A 20,811-nucleotide genomic window follows, 5' to 3' on the forward strand; every position below is an offset into this window, starting at 1 on the left:
GTGTTGCATGTCCAATCTGACAACACCGATGCTGTGTGCGGCACATGGAAACACTAAAATGTAAACTCTGAAGCTGAGGAGGTCAAATGTGCAGGAGGTGAAAGTTCTCCCTATTTATACCCCTCCTCATCAATTACTTGCATGTAGCATTTCACTAGTTCCCTTCCTGACACAGAGTCCGTTACCAAGCAGGTTATGTTCTCAGACCTGCATGGCTAGAGGCAGATTTACACAAATAATGAACAGATTTCAGGGGAATGTGGTGTGTTGAGGAATGGGTCATGTAAATAGCACCACCATGTGGCCATTTGTAAAGTCCATTATCTTTTTATGGATTCCTGACCCATGGTAACGTATCTCAAGCAGCTCCTACGCAACAAAGTTGGAAAGGTTATTTCACACGAGAGATTTCTGTATTTCATCAAACTTTTCTTTTCCATTCCTCCCACATGCCATTTGGCTTCCAAACTCTGGATGCAGCCTCGTTGCCATCGACTGGCCAAGCTATTTATTGCGAGATTAAGATGACATCTGCACAACTTTACACAATCCTGCAAATTTGAATAGCATTCACCTTTCGGCGGTGATCCAGCAACATGATTTATTTTAGCGCCATCGACTATGAAAATGCCTCTTTTTACTAATAGTGTTCTCTAAATGTCATGATAACCATCAGCTATCTGACAGGATTGACTGACGCTGTGTTTATGCTGAACCAAATGTGGATGTAGATTGGACATTTTCAAAAAGAAAATGATGTGATGAAAATAACAAATGTTCTGGTTTCCCTCCTGCCTTATTGCCTCTCTCTCTCTCTCTCTCTCTCTCTCTCTCTCTGTCTTTCCATGCAGGCCTGTTCTCTGCTTGCACTGCATTGTGGGAGTGTTTGTATCAGGTCTGGCTCTGGTCTCTGGTCTCTGGTCTCTCTCTCTCTCTCTCTCTCCCCTGCAGGTGTCACAATGAGGTCCCTGGCCCTCTGCCTCTTCTGCCTGTTGTGCTGTAACGCGGTCCGACTGGACAGACGGCATCCCAGACCCATCGGGGTCAGAAGTCCCAATGAGACCAGTGTCCAAACCAAACCAGTGGGTAAGTCATCAGTGGGTGACCAATATGTGGGTTTAGCCAACTGCATTTTCTGTCGAAGATATAAAGTCAGACATTTTTCCCAAATGATATTTCCCCAAACTGAGCTGTTAGTTTGGAGCGCGTGTTTTCCTGATCGCAAACCCTCCGTGTCCTTGATCACAGAGAACGCCTGCAAAGCAATGCCGCTGGATTTCGTCTTTGTCATCGACAGCTCCCGAAGCATCCGCCCCAACGACTACGAGAAGGTCAAGGCCTTCATCGTCAACTTGCTTCAGTTCCTCCAGGTGGGCCCCGCCGCCACGCGGGTCGGCCTGCTGCAGTACGGCAGCGTGGTCCAGCCCGAGTTCTCCCTCAACGCCTACACCACCAAGGCGCAGGTGGAGCAGGCGGTGAGGAGCATGCAGCACCTCGCCACGGGGACGATGACCGGCCTGGCCCTCCAGTACACCATGGAGACGGCCTTCACTGAGGAGGAGGGCGCGCGGCCAGCGTCCCTGCTCATCCCGCGCATCGCCATGGTCGTGACTGACGGGCGGCCTCAGGACACGGTGGAGGAGATCGCGGCTCAGGCGAGGGAGGCCGGCATCCAGATCTTTGCCGTCGGGGTGGGCCGAGTGGACATGAACACGCTGAAGGCCATCGGGAGCGAACCGCACTCTGAGCATGTGCACCTGGTGGCCAACTTTAGCCAGATAGAAACCCTCATCTCCGTGTTCCAGGCCAAGTTTTGCGGAGGTGACGAATGGCACTTATTTCATGATCATTCACACGTGTGTACGTGTTTGCACCCCTGTAATCTGAGCGTCGGTGCGTTGCAGGCTCAGAGATGTGTGAGGTGGTGGAGCACCAGTGCCAGCATATCTGTGTGAGCAGCCCCGCCTCATATAGGTGCAAGTGCAGGCAGGGCTTCACCCTCAACCCCGATGGCAAGACATGCACAGGTGGAGGAACTTGTCTCTCTTCTAATCTGCTCTTTAAAAAGAGACAATGAACAGACAATGTCCGTCAGCTCTGCAGAGTTTCGGCGTCTTTCAGCTCTTTGCTCTTCCCTCCCCTGTCTCTGTAGCTGAGGACAGGTGTGCTGTGACGGACCACGGCTGTGGACACATCTGTGCCAACCAACCTGAAGGCTACGAGTGCCGCTGCCGCCCAGGATATCAACTCAACGTGGACCTGAAGGCGTGCGACAGTAATGATGCACTTCTCTTCCTGCATCACTACTAGTGACCCTAAGCTCCTCCTCCACTAGCTTCACCATCTGGAGTGTGGTTATTTTCAAATCAGTTTCAGTGTAAATGTCTAATTTTGAGAATGCACACATAACAAGATCTGAGGGTTCTGTTGTTTCTTCCTCACAGTCCATCAGTCATGTGACTTAAATCACCATAATACTGAGTTATAAAACCAACATCAGCATGATCTTCTCACGATATTTTCTACAATGCTTTCTCTGAGTGGGTAACAGCACCGCCTTAAGGAGGGCGTGATAGCCGGGGACGTTAATAAAACCTTGGTGTGAAGTCATTTTGGTGGACCTCCAATCCAAATGAGAGCCAGCTTTCTCCCCACAGTGACGTCCCTCCTCCCACTGTTGGAAAACATCCCTCTTTGCTCCCCGGGGCGACGTTAGCAGAGAGCAGGTGGGGGGGCTTCCTGAAGGAAGTGTGCTTTAGCGATCATCAGAGCAGCAGCTGAGATGTGGAGGTGTTTCCAGGCTGGCGTAGGATCCCCGAGTCCAAACACGAACGTTATTTGATCTTTCCCGTCCGGGGTTTCACTAGTCTACACCTTTACCAGTCTTTCATGAGAGTGGATTTAGATTTTTGATGAATGAATTATAGTATCCTCTCTCTTGGTCTGTTGCTGTATATTAGGTATACATGTGTTGAGCTGTATGCAGACGACCTCTCTTATGCATACAGAAAACATGTCATAATAACTATATATTCTACGGTAGTAATTACTGCTTATTATCCTTGTAATGACTAGTATTTTAGCATTAACTGAAAGTTCATCCTCCTCAGAATCGACCTCTGTGACCTTGGGAATCATGGCTGCAGTGTGTACTGACTCGACTTCCGGCTGCGTTCGGCTTTCTGTCTTCTACCGTCATGTGTCGCCCTCTGTTGTTGTTCAATCTCTGTTGTTGTCACCCAGAGGTGGATCACTGTGCCGATGGCACCCACGGCTGTGAGCAGGAGTTCGCCAGTACAGAAGACGCCTGTGTGTGTAGATGCAGGACCGGCTACACACTCGGGCCTGACGGGAAAACGTGCAAGGGTGAGTGTGAGTGCGGCTTATTAGCACGGGTGATGTGTGCGTGTGCAGATGCAGAGATGGATTCTCCCTCTGACCCGACGGGAAAACGTGTCAAAGTGAGTCCAGGCGTCAGCTTGAGTATGAAGTGAACTGCAGCCAAAAGGTATTTAAACACAGCGATCTGATGGGACATGTTTTCTGTCTTCATGCTTCTGATTCACCTTTTTATGAATCTATTTGAATTCATATCAAACTGCAGAAAAGTGAAGAGGAGCCTAACGTCTTAATGACTCATTTGTCGGATGAACGAGACCGAATTGATATTTGCGTGAGGCAAAATGAAGAAAATTCAGAGCATGATCTCTCATCAGCATGTTTTCATTATTCCTAAGACTGTTCGTCCGCTCCTCCGGTATTGATGTGTTGCATCATTTTTGGATGAATTTTGAACCAGTCATGAAGTCTCTCCTCATCCGGATTAAGGGGATATTCTGTGTTTATGAAGCATTCATGTCCTCAGATAGTTATTAGTGGCCTCCTCCTCTTTAACAGAAGACAGGTTCAAGGTTCAAGGTTTTTATTTTGCCATTTGTGCCCAGACCAACAGTCCAGACACATTGGAATTTTTTGTGCAGGGTTCTCACTGGCATTGAGTCAACAGTTTAGGAAATAAAAACACACTATAATAAGAAAGAGAAAAAATATAAAATATGAAAACATATATGATTTATATATACGAAAACATATACCACCGTATGTATAATACAGTGGTATATGTACAAAAGGTGGTAGTATGTACAAGAAAGGTATTAGATAAAGTTTTTAAAAAGTGTTAAATAACAGTAATAAATAGGCTAGTCCTGAGTGCTGTTCCTGGTTTGTGAGAAGAGGAAAAATGGAAGAGTCATATGGGAATAGAGCACATTTTGAGAGGTGGAAGAAAGTCATGTGGGGATATTGCACCTTTATCAGAAGGTATGACACATGATTCCACAGACACCTTACAGTTACAGCAACATGCCATTTTATGTGATCACAAATTGTAAATTGAATCACAATATATCTCATTATGAAAATGAATGGTTCAGACTCCTTAATGTGCCGCAGCCTTATCGTACCGATGCTGTCTTCCAGGTCTGGATGCGTGTCGGACTGTGGCCCATGGCTGTGAGCACCAGTGCGTCAGCACCACTGACTCCTACATCTGCAGATGTTTTGATGGGTTCATGCTGGCTGAAGATGGGAAGAGCTGCAAGAGTATGACGTCAGCTTCCTTTCATTGAGACCTTCTGCTGAGTAAACATACATAAAACACAAGCTCCGTGTCCTTGTTCCTCACAGAGCCGGAGTGTGGCGATGGAGTCATGGATCTGGTTTTCGTAATCGATGGCTCTAAGAGTCTGGGCCCTGCCAACTTCGAACTGGTCAAGCAGTTTGTGAACGTCATCGTGGACTCGCTGGACATTTCCCGGATGGGCGTGCACGTCGGCCTGCTCCAGTACTCCACCAAGGTGCGCACGGAGTTCACCCTGGGCCAGTACAGCGTGGCGCGCAGCGTCAAGCAGGCCGTGTCCCGGATGCAGTACATGGGGACAGGCTCCATGACGGGCTCCGCCTTGCGCCACATGTTTGAGTCCAGCTTCTCGGCCAAAGAGGGAGCCAGGCCGAACGTGCCCCGCGTCGGCATCGTGTTCACTGACGGGAGGGCGCAGGACGACGTGTCCGGATGGGCTGATAAAGCCAAGAACTCTGGTACCCTCAGATGCACCACACTGTTCTTAGCCGCGCTCCTTTTTTCCTGTCATTACTCTGTTTCCTCTCTTTCAGGGGTCACGCTGTATGCTCTGGGCGTTGGCAAGGCCATTGAACAGGAGCTGAGAGAAATCGCTTCAGAGCCCGATGAGAAGCACCTCTACTATGCTGAAGATTTTGAGAAAATGGGAGAGATTACAAAGAAGCTCAAGTCCAGGATATGTAAAGGTACTGTAGCAGTTTGACAAAAGGAGCATGGACCCACCATCAGAGTTAAGGTGCTCAAGGGTGTCCGGTTAGAAGTAGCACCGCTTCCTCCATTTAAATCGAGCAACAAGCAATTAGAGGCAGCAGCACTATTATCCATGACGCATAACTCATCAGTTTTTGCTCTGCAATCATGTGCACTCCCCCACATGCACTACATTCTGTACAGGCAGGGAAAGGAAGGGACAGATTAGAGGAGATAGGGTGAGCAAGAAGGGTAAGAGAGAGAAAAGACAAACTGATCCAAGCAGGAGATCTTCTCATCTCACGTCTCCTGTCCCCGCAGACAAACCACCCGGGGAAAACCCGTGCGAGTGTGAGAGCGTCATCATGTTTCAAACACAGGTCACAGAAAAGCTGAGGAAGCTGGCGCAGAATAATATCCTTTTCCAAATACCTGGACTATATATATATATATATATACTATATATAGAGTTCTACAGCTCATATGACCACGATATGAATACCAGACCCTATTGTCCTTGATCTTTAACGAATCCGCAACTCCTTGCTTTTAAAAAAAATATATATGTTTAAATTTATTTTCCCATCTATGCCTTCCCATCAACCCACAGAGTAATACTGCACATCCTTAGAAAGATTAAGACCTAAAGCATCCAAATAATAAACAATAATAAACACAATAAACACAAGCATTGACATGCTAGGAAGCATATTCAGTCCAAAAACCTTGTTTTTGGAACGCCCAAAAAAACTCTGGTCTAGCTTCGCAATGTGGAGACACTAATACTGGTCATCTATTGATGTATTAGACTCCCACAGGCCCGTATGGTTACAGGGATGTGTCTTTGACTAAAATTCGTTGTAAGGGTTTTTATGAAGGTTTTAGTAGTCATGTAGGGAGCTTACGGAAATATTAAAACGTAACGATTTTTTCTTCTCACAAGGGATACGTACTTTAGCAATTTAAATTAATTAAATTGACCTTGTGGATGAGGAGATAGCACAGTTTTAGTTTTGAAAAAACACACTTCTCTCATTTTCGGAAAATGAGAAAAAGGAGCTTCGAGTTTATAAGAATTGTTGTGAGGGACCAAGTCAGGCACCAAGGGTTTGATCTGCCTGTATTTTCAATGTCCATGACAAACACGTCACTTCCAACACATTCAACAGGGCAAAGTCATGCGGCTCTCACAGACTCCTGACTGGGGTTCAGCTCACGAATGGAGCTGCAGGCATTAATGAACATGCTGAGATTGACAAGTGACAAAGGAGGAGACATCAGCATTTCAGCAGCGTATTCCTCCACCAATCCTCGTGTTCATACGCTCACAGAAACTGCACCGCATCACGTCTTTGTGATTAAACTAATAAATAAATTGGCAAACGTTACTGTCGTCCAAAGTAAGCTCCAACTGCCTGAATATGCAGTGATGCTGCGGGCAACCAAGAAAATAGAGCCTGCACATCGTTGTTGTGGGCTTTTGTTTTTTTACAATATAAACTAAAAGTATTATTATAGCATTATAAAAAAAGTTATAAATATAGATTTTGTTCCCTCTTCTAACTAACTTGTGACTTAGAACATCATCTATTGTCAAAATTAAGGTTTTAAAAATGACATTATTTTGGGAGGCACACCCAACCATGCAACTAGGGACATGCAACCCAGTCACATGTCCCTAGTTGCTTTGTGGGGTCAGAACATGTGTATGAAACTTGATTTCAGAAAATGTGTATGACATTGTAATTTATCTTTAAAATAAAGCTGACCTATGGTGGAAAGCAATTATAACACTTGGTAGGATGTGTTTTCATCTGTTCCTGCATCTTTCCTTAACTTTGCCTACTTGAAGCCATGACAAAGAAGCTGGACACACTCGAGAATCAACACAAATGACTCGCCTCCCCAGACCTGCAGAGCAGCATCCACAGGGTCCCTTTCATCCTGCTCTACACTGAAAGCATGCGATGCTTTCTACTGAAGCTATTTATACACTTCTCTCTATACAACACAAAGTATATTTTGTCTGTAGTGTTCTTTGTCATATAATGCCAAATTATGAAATTAATAACTTTGTACAGTAAACAAACAAATAAACATTTTACACTTCACATGTCTTATGTACGTTTCTTTTTTTTCTTTTTTATGATCACTGTAGAGAAAAAGTCTAATAATTGTCACACAACTAAATGAAAGCTGTTCAGTCAGCAATAAAACTGCAAACCAGTATAACAGGATACCTTCACTGACTCAGACACTAAAAATAGAACCACTGTGCTACTCATGGATGTGAAAAATATAAAACCAGATACAACGTCATTTACATGAAAGTTGCTCAGTGGCATTTGAGGTGAAAAAGCCAGACTTCTGAGTTTGGATTCAGATGAAAATAGGTCTACTTCAGTAAGAGGTCCATAAAGAATGAGCTAGCGTTTCTAAACCCGCCGTCCAGCAGCTCGTTGTACTGAGGAAGGAAAACAAATTTGAGGACATACTGATTTAAATAAGAAATATTCATGTGTTCATCATGGCTAGTTGCTGAACACAGAAACAAAAATGGCATCTCTTTCCGAACGTAATGAGTACAAACAAGTCTCTTTAGATGACAAAGCACTTTGCTTTCCCAGTGGATCCTGAGCCGTCATCAGCTTAACTCCACAGGTGTGGTAGGAGAGCTTTGGTTCCAGCTCTGCCTCAGGGAGTCACCTCACTCCCAATCAGGTCCTCTTCTGTGGGTTGTAGCTTCTGAACAAGCTATTTCATAATACCAGTTTTTTTGACTTGATTACACCAGATTTCATGAAGTAATATTTATATTTGTGTGTAATAATGACTTTTGAATAGTGTATTTTCTCTGTCTTCAGTTGCATGAAAGTTATTGATCTTCTACTCGGGCAAGCATGCTTTTTCAGCAAGCCTTGCAATCTCCTCCTAAAACCAAATTGCATTTTAACAGAAATGATTTCCTTGTGCAGGCTCCAGGCAGTCACTTTATTGCTGCAGAGATTAATAGGAGGCTATTCTGAACCCCAAAAATGGGAAAAATGGTTTGACCACAAAATCATGATAATTTCTAGTGAGAGATAATTACGTCGGTAATTTCCCGACGCGAAGCAAGTTCTCTAAACATCATGGAGGAGAAAAATGACGAAGAAAAGACGGACAGAAGCAGCGAGAGCACTTCTTTACATCGGTGGCTGCGTGTCATCCTCCACCTGCTTCCAACCGGCCTGGTCAGTTTTATAGTCCCATATGTGCGTCCTGTGCGTCCCGGGACTATTTTCTCTGTCGCTGAAATGCGATACACAACGTTTGGTGGCTACAACTATTTTGTGCTGAAAGGGAGCTTACTATTACTATTTATAAAGTCGCAGGTACCCGTGCTATAAAAGCAATAAGGTACGAGAGGCAGTACTGTGTCTACAATAATGTACAGTTCAAGGGTTTGCCGGCCCTCCGCTGCGCGGCGGGCCTAACAACTCCCTTGAACAGTACATTATTGCATGACACAGTACTGCCTCTCGTACCTTATTGCTTAAGTAAACGTTATCCATATATGACTCGATCTTATGGAGGACATTCAATAACGTGATGTCTAAAACTGACAAGTGATGCAGCGCAGTACATCAGATTGACGGTGTAGCCGATAACACTGTAATGTCCTCAATAACACATCTTACTACTGGTAATATTGGTGGATATATAATGTAGCTCAATAACCTCAATAACTTACTGCTGGTACTACTGTCATCTTTCTTGTTTTGTTGTTGCTTCTATTGTTTGTATTTACCATGTAAAGTGCCTTGAGTACCTTTTAAACTGGCGTGTATATTGCAACGACTTACAGCAGTAGCAGCCACACAATCAAAATGCATTGCGGAATGTTCTAGTTATTATATTGTTCAGTCCTTTGGTTAGCATCATAGCTAACATCAGCGCTAAGCAGGCTGTAGCCTATCAGAGGCAGGGTCGCCCCCCCCCCCCCCCCCCCCGCACATGCGCAGAACGGATTGGAGCACTGTCAAAATCCAGCAGGTGGAGCCTTCCTTCCGGATGGGACACGCCCACAAAGAGGGAGGACACACACTTCACACACACACGCGTCTGCCCGCCCCCTCCCGTAGGAACAGTGTGCCTGTGAGAGCGCGAGGCAGAGAACATTCATGTAGAGCTGCTTTCTGCTGGGGGGCACTGGGAGTGATAATGGTACCCGGATACTCCTAGCGACCCACACTGCCACACGCTCTCTGTCTCTAACTAGAGAGCGGCGGGACGCTGCTGTAGAAGCTCCAAGTTCCTTTGTTTTTGTTCGTCCCAACTCCTGACCCCACCATGGGCTGCTCCTCATCCAGCGCGCAGACCGTGGACCAGGAGAAGAGACCCGGGACGAAGCCCGAGGAGAGCAATGGCGACACCGTGGGTGAGTAGTTAAATGTATATGTATCTGTCGTGTATACAGAACCATTTATTGCCAAGTATGTTTACACGTGCAAGGATATTTGTCCTGGCGGAAGGTGCATAACATTTAACATTTAACAATAAACATTTAACGATAGACATAAAAAAAAGTGCAATAAAAAGGGAGGATGAATATTTAGAATTGGGTCTAGTGTGTGTGTGTGTGTGTGTGTGTGTGTGTGTGTGTGTGTGTGTGTGTGTGTGCGCGTGCGCGCGCGCGCTCTGGAACACTTTGTGCTTTCTCACTCTCCTCTGCTGCCCCCCTCCTATAGGGCTACAGAAAGCCCATCCTGAAGGGGCGTCTATGTATTAAGTCAGTTGGCCACATCTAGTTTGATGTCTGTAAAAAGTGTGTTGACAAACAAAAAAATCAATTAATTAATTGATGAAATTAGTTTTTTTTAATAAAAAATTGTATGTTCATGTTTGAATTCTCAACCTCGGGCCACACATAATTGAGCGTTTGCATGTAGGTCAACCTGGACGGTATCTAAGACTGCATGCTCCCAAAGCCTGCTGGGAGTTTCTTTCTTTTTTTTAGAGGTCCTGCAGCCTGAGGCAAGAGTTGCAACCCAACCTGTTTTCTGCCACATACAGTAGTCACATGAGTAGCTGCGTTTCACACGCAAAACACAACAACTTGACGAGATCAAAGGGATGTGACCCAAAAGATTGCGTACACACGCACACACGCACACACACACACACACTTATGCATAAATGCACACAAAGTGGATGTCTGGTTGCAAAGGAAAGGGGAGATGCCTGAATGCTTTCAGGCTCCCCTGAAATTCCTCTGCATGGGGAGTTTTTAGCATCTAAACATGCAGTCACGCTCCTTGGCTCCGCTCACATGGACTCTGCCTGTGCACACGCCCGCCGAGCAGCCCGACACAGACCATGATTGTTAATTCATGGGTTCATCCCACTGACACATGGCTGTGTCATGCCTGGCACGACTGCATGTACAGTACGTCCTCACTCCATCTCCCCACATACTTACGACAGTCCCTCTCCTTGTTAGAAAGCGTTCCTTTGTTTTGAATGAAGAAAAGATGTAACTTTTACTGTCTGCAGAAAGAGAGCGAATGAGCAAAGCCTACTTAAGTGTCGTGTACTCATGACACCTGGTGTACTTCCTCTGTATTCGCGTCCATCTCCCATTGCGTCAGCGTGTGATGCGTGTGTCAGGGCTTTGTCTCGCTCCAGCCGGCTTCGGTCACCTGGAGGAGCTCGACCCTCTCCAGGCTCTTACATCACCCAGACAAGAGAAGCAGTTATTTGCCCAGGCAGGCTCCTCTAAATGTGGGTGGAGGTTTTAAACCGTACAGCGTACACTGTGTCTAACAAAACCAGCTGTATGCCAACCAAAGCCCCCCGCCTGTCTGTCCCCCTTCCTCTGTGCACTGTTTTGACTGGGATCTCCGTCATCTCTGGCTGCTAAATCATGTTGACACGCGAGTCATCCATGCCGGGAGAGGCCGTCTCCGCCTCGACCCAAACAGGCTTTCCAACAGTCGGTTCTGTGTGCGCTGTGCCGGACAGCAGCTTTGCGTGGTCTGGCGGGAGTCTGTGTGTGAGGTTGATCTCTGCTTAAAGAGTGACACACTGATGGAGAGCATGTTTCTCCAAAAGGCCATTATATTTTAAAGGTTGTAAAAACACTGAGGCGTCTGAAAACAGCGTATTATTCAACATATTTCACTTCACACTTGTTTTCCGTGCGACGCGCTCTCCCACTGGCTCTCGCCCGAGTCACCAGGCCGTCACATTCCCTTCCACCCATCACTCCCGGCTCCTTTTACCACCTCTGACAGACGAATAGCATCAGGAGGCTGCGGCCTCCAAACTGTCCTCCCACGCTGCTCCCTCAGCCCATTCTGGTTTCTCTCGTTTGTGAACAAAGTGCAGCCAGTTGTTCTTGTAAAGTAGTTAACTGTGATTCTTCTGCTGGGCTGTTCCTGTCACTCAGATGTGCGTCCCAGTTCCTGACATTTGATTCAAATATCCAGTCCCAGTATTGTTCCTAATCCACTGTTTTTCCCCCTGAGGGCACACCGTTCTAAGAGCAGAGGTTTTGAGGTAGGGTGTCTCTTCCAAGGCAGCAAAGCCATCGTCACGTGTGTTTCATTTCCTCAGAGAGACTTTGGGCTTTAGTCAAACGCAGGCTTCAATAAATCACATTTCCAACTGCGGAAATGAAAGGAAGTTTTTTCTAGAACACAGACTGTGTGCCTTATTGCTTATTCCTGATTCCTCGCCCTTCCATGTTGAGTTAAGCCGTTGTATTGATTTGTTTTATTAGCAGATCATCATTTTTAAGCCATAAATGAGCACATTGTATTTAATCAAGACAAGAACAAACAGGAACATCCATAACACCCTGCATTATAGCAGATGGCTCTTGGTTGAATGACGCAGATAGGATTTCATGGCAAATGTTTGTATTAACAAAACCATTCAATGCATAGATTATCTCAAGGACCCCCACCCCACAAGAAGTTTCAAGCTCAATCAAATCATGAATCTTCTTTACATGTGACAGATTAACAGGGTAGCACAAAAGACCACATGCTTGCCACTTGTAAATCCTAATCAAGCTTCCCTTGGGCTTCTCTTCCCTGTGATGACAGGAGTCAGAAACGGCATCATCGCGGAGGATGCACATACCATTGAGGACCAGATGCAGCTGCCTGTGCAGACGGCCCTGCCGGACGATCTCCAACGGGGAGCCGATGATGAGGCGGAGGCCGTGTTGGTAGCCCTGGAGGTCCAGGAGGATCTCGGCTCTGGGGAGGACCTCCTGGGCAGCCCTGCAGAGGCTGCCGCTCCAGATGAAGTCGCTACTGAAGCTGTGGCGGCAGAGGTGGAGGCCCTGCAGCCTGTGGAGGAAGCTGTCCCTGTAGAAACGGTAGTGGCCGAGGTCGAAGCCCTTGTTGAGGCCACAGAGGAGGCTGTTGAATCTGTTGTGCAGGCAGAGGCCCCTGCTGTTGAATCTGTTGTACAGGCAGAGGCCCCTGCTGTTGTTGAGGAGATGACCCCTGTGCAGGCGGAGGCCTCCCCTGAAGTTGCCACCCCTGTGGCTGAACCTGTTGTATCTGAGCCAGTGGAGGCTCCAGTGATCGTGGAAGAGGCTGCAGCGGCTGTGGCGGCCGAGGTCCCCGCTGAAGTGGTCCCCGCTGAAGTGGTCGCCGCTGAAGTGGTCGCCGCTGAAGTGGTCGCCGCTGTGGAGGCAGAGGCTCCAACTGACAATGCTGCACCAGCTACGGTCTCGACAACACCGTGTGAATCCTCAGAACCAGGTGAAGCTTCGGCCCCAGGAGAAAGTGAGGCTTCAGCAGCAGGTGATGCTGCAGCTCCAGGTGAAGCTGTAGTCCCAGTAGAAAGTGCAGTCCCAGGTGAAGCTGCAGTCCCAGGTGAAGCTGCAGTCCCAGTAGAAAGTGTAGTAGCAGGTGATGCTGCATCCCCAGGTAAAGCTTCAGTCCCGGGTGAAGCTGTAGCACCAGTAGAAAGTGCAGCCCCAGGTGAAGCTGTAGCACCAGGTGAAGCTGTAGTACTGGATGAGGCTGAATCCTCAGCCCCCATAGAGGCAGCACAGCTTCTGATAGATACAAAGATTGCTGCAGCAACAATTCCAGAGATGCCTCCATTGTCTCCAGTCACTGCCGAGGCTGCTGCTGAGGAGGCGACGGCACCTTCTGCCGCCCCTGCAGTGACCGCCCCACCAGCAGAGGCACCCTGCCCCACAGAAGCCACCCCTGCTCCCGCTCCAGGGGCTGAAGCTGCTGCTGAGCCGGTCCAGGAGGCCGAAGCTCCAGCGCCACTACCGACGGTTTCTGAAGCACCCTCAGCACCGGCCCCGGAGCCCTCACCTGAAGGTATGAAACTCTGACTAATACCACTGTATTGCTCTCTTTTTACAACAATAATGGAGAGATGCGTAGATTGTATGTAGCTACTAGTGATTTCAATCTGATTTTCATTTGTATTCTACAAAGGATTCCAATGGAAGGTGGCTGCATTTGTTAGGGATGAGTTCTGGCTCGCGGAACACACAGACTCTCTCTCTCTCTCTCTCTGTGAGTGAGTGAGCGAGTGTGTTGCGTGCGTGCCTTTCTTTCTTTCTTTCTTTCTTTCTTTCTTTCTTTCTTGAGCGTGTCGATTATAACAGGAGGGAGCATGTTGCCGGCACAACGGATCCAGTCTCGCTCATTGTGAACCGACTCTGCTTCTCATTATAACCCTTTATGACTTAAGGCGACGCAAGAATGCTCCGCGAGCCCGACTGCATTCCAGGCGTCGCACAACGTGAAGAGTTTCTGCTTGTGGTTCTGCTCAGAGACTCATTCACGTTACATCATTACACTGGTCCACTTCATTCAGAGTATGCTGTGATGCTGCTGTTTGTTCCCTCAGCCCTGAAGCACAGGGATTATCTGGGAAAGTAAAGAAACAATTAAATATCAGTGTGTCACTGTGCATGTTGCGTACTAAATGCACAGCACCTCCTGCACCCCACTCTTAACTCAGAGAACACGCTGTACTTTTAGGGCAGAGACGCCCCTCCAGGCAGTGTTCATGAGCGCGCTCTCTCTCTCTTTTTCTCTCTCTCTCTCTCTCTTTCCGTGTGTTATGCTGTGTGCTCAGAAAACAAGGTAAATCACTGGTAAACCAGTTTAGCAGAACCAGATGGCTAAAAAAAGGAATGTTAGCTCTTCCACTTCTCTTTGTAGTGCCGTGTTCAGTAGCCGTGTTTTTACAGTTGGTGCTGGTGAGGTCACGTGTTTAACAAGCTCAACGCATTGACTTCTTGTGTGCAGTGGCGTCTTCAGCTGAGGCCCCTCAGGGTACGGAGAGCGAAAATACCAACAAGGAGGAGTGAGTCGGTAAGAGCACCTCCACACCTAAACCTACTACTACATACTGCAGGAGCCACTCTGACTAGTGCGCTGAGTCGTCTCCTTTGAATGGACAGTCCCCATAAATAACTCTTTTGTGGGGGTGTGAAAACCAGGTGAATTGTGTTGTATGTATGATTTGATGATTGTTCGCTAACTCTATCAAACTATCTTCTTTCAGAGAGAAGAATTCCACCAAAATAACAGAAAACACCACAAACTACCATTGTACGGGAGCAAGAAAGTCATAAACACTGCATTCTTCAGCACCATCACCAGCGCTCACCAAACTGTTCCCCAGATGCATTAATATGCACCGTGCCTTAATTATAACATGTCCGTTTTCTACATTTGTAAATACAAACCTTTCTTTTTCTATGGAGACCTTAAGTGCCTGCACACACAGGCCCACACACACACACACACACACACACACACACACACAGGCCTGTGCAAAGAAAATGTTGATGGGTGCAATACTGTGAACTCTTGTGACAGTGTGATGAACTAGGGGAAGGAAGTGAATACATGTGTATTTAACAGCTGCTTCTGAGGAATAAAAGCCAAACACAACTGTGAATAAAATGATGCAAGTAGTTTGAGTAAAGATGGCAACACCAAACAGCACACAGGTGGGCTTTACACTGCCATCTTCAGTTTTTAATCACCTGCATAAAACAGATTTTAAAGGATCACATTTTCACAGATTACATTTGTATGTGTGAAGTCTAAATTCTGCCATAAATCCACGTTTTTGTCTGGTGTTTTTTAATTGCAGCCTTCATTTAATCAAGAGTGACGGTACTAAATGTTGAGTAACAGTGACAGTGTCCAGTGCAATACTGATAAGCACGACCATATCAAAAACATGTTTCCGTAAATATTTTTTTATATTACTTCAAATTCGAAGGTAAGATCCTGAATTCAAACTTGTTTAGTTTTTTTTTTTGCATTGGGAAGGAAAAAAAAATGCAGATAAGATGCATTATGCAAAAGTTGAGTAGCAGCAGGAGTCCCTGGGAGGTTGAGGATGCAGACGAGGAAGAGTCGTTTGGCTGTTCCATGAAGCCGCTCCGTGCTGCTGCTCTGTAGCCGGCAGACGTTCAGAGTCCTGACCATACAGGAGCTCTGAAGTCAGAGGCCTCCTCGGGCCTGGCAGCCTGATGTCACATGCACGCTGCATAGATCTCGCTCTTTTGCTTAGTTATCAATAAATACCATTTATCTCCAGATTACGAGCTCATTATTTAGTTATCGTGAGATTACAAAGCTTGTTCTCTTATGATGAAAATAATAAAGGCAGATCTCTCGAGATAACGAGATGATTTATTGCGAGAAAACCTTTTTCTTGATGTCACAAAATAATTATGGGGAACTCAACTATGTGTGATTAAATTAATGCTTTACCTTATTTATTTGCAGCCGGGCTACTCTTCGCTCTAAATGTTGACTGACCTGAACGCTCTCTGGAACAGAAAGACAGTAATAACTGTTTCCTTTTGATAACTGGAAGATTATCTCGTTTTCTCTGAGATAACTATTGCAAGCACGGCCTCTCTGCTTCTGTAGGGGATTACCTAGTGGACGGGATTTTTAGTTATACATGCTATGTCATTGAAGTGTAACGTTGTTAGAAAATGATTTCAACTGTGGAGGGTGTGATGGACGACGTGGGAACAAAATGTGATGTCTGATATCCTTCATTTCCTCCTTTTCTTTCTCTGTAATATATTCATTTCCTGATCTTTGTCTATGATTCTGCTAACCTAGTGTACAGAATAAAGTTTGACTCACTACTGCATGTGCTTTTCAAAATGAAATGAGACTGTTTTAGTTATGCAAACCACCATGTTTCATTTTTTAAAACATGCACACATCACCCTATCACAGTGATACAAACTTGACAACCCAGTTAGATTTTTTGTGTGTTGCCTCCTTGATCATAAGACAATTCAGCGAGCTAATACGTCTTAAAGGGACAGGTGCTAAAACGGAGCATTTCAGACAGATGTATTCAGAAAAATAAAGTGTTTTATGAACATTAATACATGTGAACATAAAAAACACAAGTATGAACCTAAAAATTATATATAATATAATTGATCAATTCTATGCTCATAGTATACGCAGGAAATACTTTTGTTTATATCAAGGAAACAAATCACCATTAAGCAAATAAAAAATAAAAAGTTTTATTATTGAGTAATAATTGATCACCCATCCTGTGGCCCAATGAGAGAGGACACACTGCCGGTAGTGTAATTTAATAAGAGCAAGCGAGCTTTGATACTTTTCAGCTAATGGAAGTGAAACGTGGAAACGCAGCGCCGTCTCCACACGTCTCATCAGTGGTGATGAGACGAGCGTGTCCCGGGCCGCGAGGCGACGCATAGCGTGATTATGACAGCACTTAATCTATTGATGCTATACAAAATATGACGGGAATGATTAGTGCTCGGTAGGAATCTTGGTTCATCAGTTGTTGACGGCTCCACAAAGCAAGGCACACGCTGTATAATGTTCAGTGATCATGGGGTTTTAGTTTTTCATTCCTTTTTTTCATGGATGTACTTGTTAGGAAGCGGTCAGAGGGCCCAACACAGCAACTGCTTCAATCTCAACCAGGCCACCCTAGGAGAAAGAAAAAAGACAGACAGAGAACATACAATGCTGGTTTCAGTCCGATGAAGCCACTGTGGAATGGATGGAAACGTGTTCATCACATACTCACTCTGGGGAGAGCAGCCACCTGGTAAGCAGCTCTGGCTGGGTAGTTAGTGCTGAAGACTGGAGAGCGGCACGTTAAATGGCATTAGGTCACACACACACACACACACACACACACACACACACACACACACACACACACACACACACACCCACACACACCCCCACACACACCACCTCAAACACACACACACACACACACACACAAACACGTTCAAACTTGTGGTTGTGGAACTTGTGATTTATTTAATGAGTTTTAGTCCAAACATGACGCACTGCTAATTAAAAATCAGACACGCCTCTGATTTGAAGTTACAACAGGCAAGGTGTGAATACGAACCACTCATCCCGGACTAATGTGAAATAAAAAGCCTTTGTTTGCATTGCAGGTAAAGCAATAGCACTAAGGAGAGGCTCAGTCTTGCTGCTGAGACACATCTCTGAACCTACGTCCATCTCATGAAAGCTGGTGTTGATCCTAGAACCTTTAGTGTCAGATGTCAGGTAGAGGTCTTGTGTGATGAGGCAACACTCATGCTGAACAGACATGCAGAGTCCCAATATTGCCTCTTTGGGAACAGAGTTACCTTTCTCTTTCCAACATGTTCCTTTCACAGCAGCACATTCAGAGCTCATGTAACACCTGTATACTTCAGCTGGTTGGAACTGGGACAGGGCTGAAGGCCTCACAGAAATGTCAGAAGAAAATCCAACTTATGCCTTTTGTTTAGAAACCCCTTCACATGAAATGAATACGGCCTCCATGTTGAATATTTCTGGATTTCCCACGTGGGCTTTGTCATCAGAGTAATAGGATATGTTTTGCTCCGTCTGCGGAGCGTCAGATGTGGCACGCCGTCTGACATTTAAGGCTTAAACCGCTGGACGCCGCTCAGGTTTCACTCTGCTCAGTGACTCTGCAAACATCAGCGGCCCCGGTGGTTCCACACCTCTGAATGTGCTCCCTTGGCATATTTACAATAAGGGAGGCTAATGCAAGGACAGCCATCATCTCAAGGATGTGCCCGGACAGATTTAGTGGCATTTAAAGCGAATGAATGAAGTATATAACCGCAGGTGACTAATGACCCGTGTGAACTCTGGGTAAAGAGTGAAGGCAGTATGCTCAAAGGCAGTGACGAGGAAGCCCTTCAGTGAAAGTCACCTATTTAGTAACAAGTCGTGTGCCTGGTGGATGCAGGTTCCCTGGGTAGTGCTGCCACTTAGTGGGGAAGTCTGTACCGCAAGTAGGAAGTGTTGGTGTGTCTGTGCTTAGCAGCGATGACACGTTGCTCCTATTGATAATGAATGATACTTACACTGCTTGTAAACGTCGTTGACACTGCTGAAGTCATTCATGTCCGCTAAGAGGACTGTGGTTTTGACAACTGCAGGAGACAAAGACAAAGTGGATGTGAGGACCTGTGATAGAACAGGTCTCCTCCCGAGTCAGTTTCTTCCCCCCTCACCGTTCTCATAGCTGCACCCGGCCGCTTTAAGGATTTCACCCATATTCACAAGAGCCTGCGGGGGAGAGAATGTCCAGATGTCAGTGCTTTGTTTTGTTTCATCTAAATTTGCTCATTTGTGAGACAAGCCAACAGAACAGGAGATTGACCTGAGACGAGAGCAAGCCACTGAGTACAGGATCGGTTTACTCTGAAGAATCAATTCTAGTTACACACCGGTAGCAGCCTCTCGATAAGTAGAATATAAGAAACCTTAGAGAGTGATTTAGAGACTAGAATGAAGTGGAGAAACCACATCCATGGCAGGGTGTTTGGTGGTGGGTCACCTCACCTGTCTGGTTTGAGCCTGAACACCCCCTTCTACCAGCTGTCCACTGGCAGGATTCATCCCCAGCTGCCCCGAGACGTACACGGTCCGGTCTACCAGCACCGCTTGGCTGGAGGCACACAGGCAAGGCAAGTTTATTTGTAGAGCACATTTCAACAACAAGGCGATTCAAAGTTCTTCACATAAAACCATTAAAAGCATCAAAACATAATGCAGATTTAAAAACAGTTAAGAAAACATTAAAACAGTCAAAAAGCAAAATAAAAGTAGAAAAAGCAACATAAAAAATAAAAGTTGAATAAAAGTTGCAGTGCAGTTTAAGAAATAAAATGCAGTAGTGAGATGCAGTAATTGAATCTGGTTCAATTAAAGGCAGCAGCAAACAGAAAAGTCTTCAATGTGGACTTAAAGGAGCTGAGGGTCTCAGCAGACCTGCAGTGTTCAGGGACCTTGTTCCAGATATGTGGAGCAGAAAAGCTGAACGCTGCTTCTCCATGTTTAGTTCTGACTCTTGGAACAGAAAGTAGACCCGTCCCAGACGACCTGAGGGGCCGGGATGGTTCATCAGGTAGCAGCAGATCACAAACATACTTAGGCCCTAAACCATTCAGTGCTTTATAAACCAGCAGCAGGATTTTAAAGTCAATTCTTAGGGGGACAAAGAGGCACCGACATGAGGTTAAAGGCCTCTTCAGAGAGATCGCAACATCCAACTGGTCTACAGCAGGCAGGACATGCACAGACTCTCTTCCTTTCCAAAGTTACTGATAAAAAAAGTTTTAAAAACTGTGTGTGTGTATTATATATATATATATATATATATATATATATATATATATATATATATATATATATATATATATATATATATACACACACACACACATCTGCAAGTTAAGGTGAGGCGCTGTTGAGTTAGACCCAACATTGTAATACATACTACACTAGAAGGAGCACTGCAATACAGTTGGCTGGTTTCAAAGTTTAAAGTGCAACCCTAAAATAAACCTGCACTTTGCTCCCTAACATTGAGTGACTGCTGCTCTATAGCTGCAGCCACTAACTGCCTGGACGACACAGTGCACTTAAACGCAACCACACGGTGACACTGAGGGAAATACCCACAGCCGTGACTCTCTTCACACATTACCCACCGTGATGCTGACTAAACATGTCAGTTTAACCTGAGTCTATCTGTGACACCTCCGTGTCTCTGCTCACCTGTACGGGCCGATAGCAGCAGGGGCTTTAGCCGTGCTGATGATCCTCCTGATTAATGCAGACATGTTATTAGGAGTACGTGAAGGAGGCCGAGTGAAGGAAACAGGTGCTGCTGTGACAGAGCCGCGAGGAAACAAGTTCTTCTTCTTCTTCTTCTTCTTCTTCTTCTTCTTCTTTGAGGTTTATTGGCGGTTGGCAAACAACTGTTTGGTGCATTACCGCCACTAACTGGTATGGAGTCTGGATCAGGATGTCCCTATCATCAAATAACACTACTAAATAAAATGACAAAAACAACCAACAACAAAAAATAAATAAATACAATAAAACAACTAAAATCGCGAGGGGCCAACGCACGAGAGCACTGGGTCGCGAGCCGCG

General features: G+C 45.8%; 3 protein-coding genes across 4 annotated transcripts; 2 read left to right on the forward strand and 1 right to left on the reverse strand.

Annotated features, from left to right (window-relative positions):
* The first annotated feature begins 957 nt into the window (after positions 1–957).
* Positions 958–7,433, forward strand: LOC306745012 (matrilin-4-like). Its single transcript, XM_079227736.1, is given in 11 exon segments — positions 958–1,086; positions 1,249–1,821; positions 1,905–2,027; positions 2,153–2,275; positions 3,244–3,366; positions 4,480–4,625; positions 4,629–4,652; positions 4,656–5,097; positions 5,173–5,325; positions 5,651–5,743; positions 7,176–7,433. Coding segments are annotated over 11 exon segments (1,977 nt in total). The 5' UTR covers positions 958–959; the 3' UTR covers positions 7,226–7,433.
* A 2,164-nt stretch (positions 7,434–9,597) lies between these two features.
* On the forward strand, positions 9,598–16,742 carry LOC306744537 (uncharacterized protein). Of its 2 annotated transcripts, XR_013771103.1 has the most exons (5): positions 9,598–9,749; positions 12,421–13,665; positions 14,608–14,673; positions 14,867–14,913; positions 16,108–16,742. XR_013771103.1 is itself a non-coding variant. In XM_079227197.1 (4 exons), the coding sequence occupies exons 1-3, from the start codon at positions 9,662–9,664 to the stop codon at positions 14,667–14,669; spliced, it is 1,395 nt and encodes a 464-aa protein (XP_079083323.1). In that variant the 5' UTR covers positions 9,598–9,661; the 3' UTR covers positions 14,670–14,673; positions 14,867–16,742. The 2 variants fall into 2 exon arrangements, 1 of the variants encoding a protein (XP_079083323.1); XM_079227197.1 differs by having other exon boundaries at positions 14,867–16,742.
* Positions 16,743–16,857: 115 nt separating this feature from the next.
* On the reverse strand, positions 16,858–20,672 carry LOC306744538 (2-iminobutanoate/2-iminopropanoate deaminase-like). The gene is made up of 6 exons (XM_079227198.1): positions 20,431–20,672; positions 19,213–19,318; positions 18,882–18,936; positions 18,732–18,800; positions 17,417–17,472; positions 16,858–17,316 (listed from the first exon to the last, which is right to left on the reverse strand). The coding sequence occupies exons 1-6, from the start codon at positions 20,493–20,495 to the stop codon at positions 17,260–17,262; spliced, it is 408 nt and encodes a 135-aa protein (XP_079083324.1). The 5' UTR covers positions 20,496–20,672; the 3' UTR covers positions 16,858–17,259.
* Between the last annotated feature and the right edge of the window lie 139 nt (positions 20,673–20,811).

This window comes from Taurulus bubalis, assembly GCF_910589615.1.
Source record: "Taurulus bubalis genome assembly, chromosome: 12".
In the NCBI taxonomy this organism is placed as follows: Eukaryota; Metazoa; Chordata; class Actinopteri; order Perciformes; family Cottidae; genus Taurulus; species Taurulus bubalis.

Excerpts from the sequence above, each read along its gene's own strand:
- LOC306744538 (XM_079227198.1), bottom strand. The coding sequence starts at position 20,495 with ATGTCTGCATTAATCAGGAGGATCATCAGCACGGCTAAAGCCCCTGCT. Across the intron at positions 19,319-20,430 it reads GCTGCTATCGGCCCGTACAG|CCAAGCGGTGCTGGTAGACC; the intron begins GTGAGCAGAGAC and ends GTGTGCCTCCAG. Across the intron at positions 18,937-19,212 it reads TTCAGGCTCAAACCAGACAG|GCTCTTGTGAATATGGGTGA; the intron begins GTGAGGTGACCC and ends TCTCCCCCGCAG.
- LOC306744537 (XM_079227197.1), top strand. The coding sequence starts at position 9,662 with ATGGGCTGCTCCTCATCCAGCGCGCAGACCGTGGACCAGGAGAAGAGA. Across the intron at positions 9,750-12,420 it reads GAGCAATGGCGACACCGTGG|GAGTCAGAAACGGCATCATC; the intron begins GTGAGTAGTTAA and ends CTGTGATGACAG. Across the intron at positions 13,666-14,607 it reads CCCGGAGCCCTCACCTGAAG|TGGCGTCTTCAGCTGAGGCC; the intron begins GTATGAAACTCT and ends TCTTGTGTGCAG.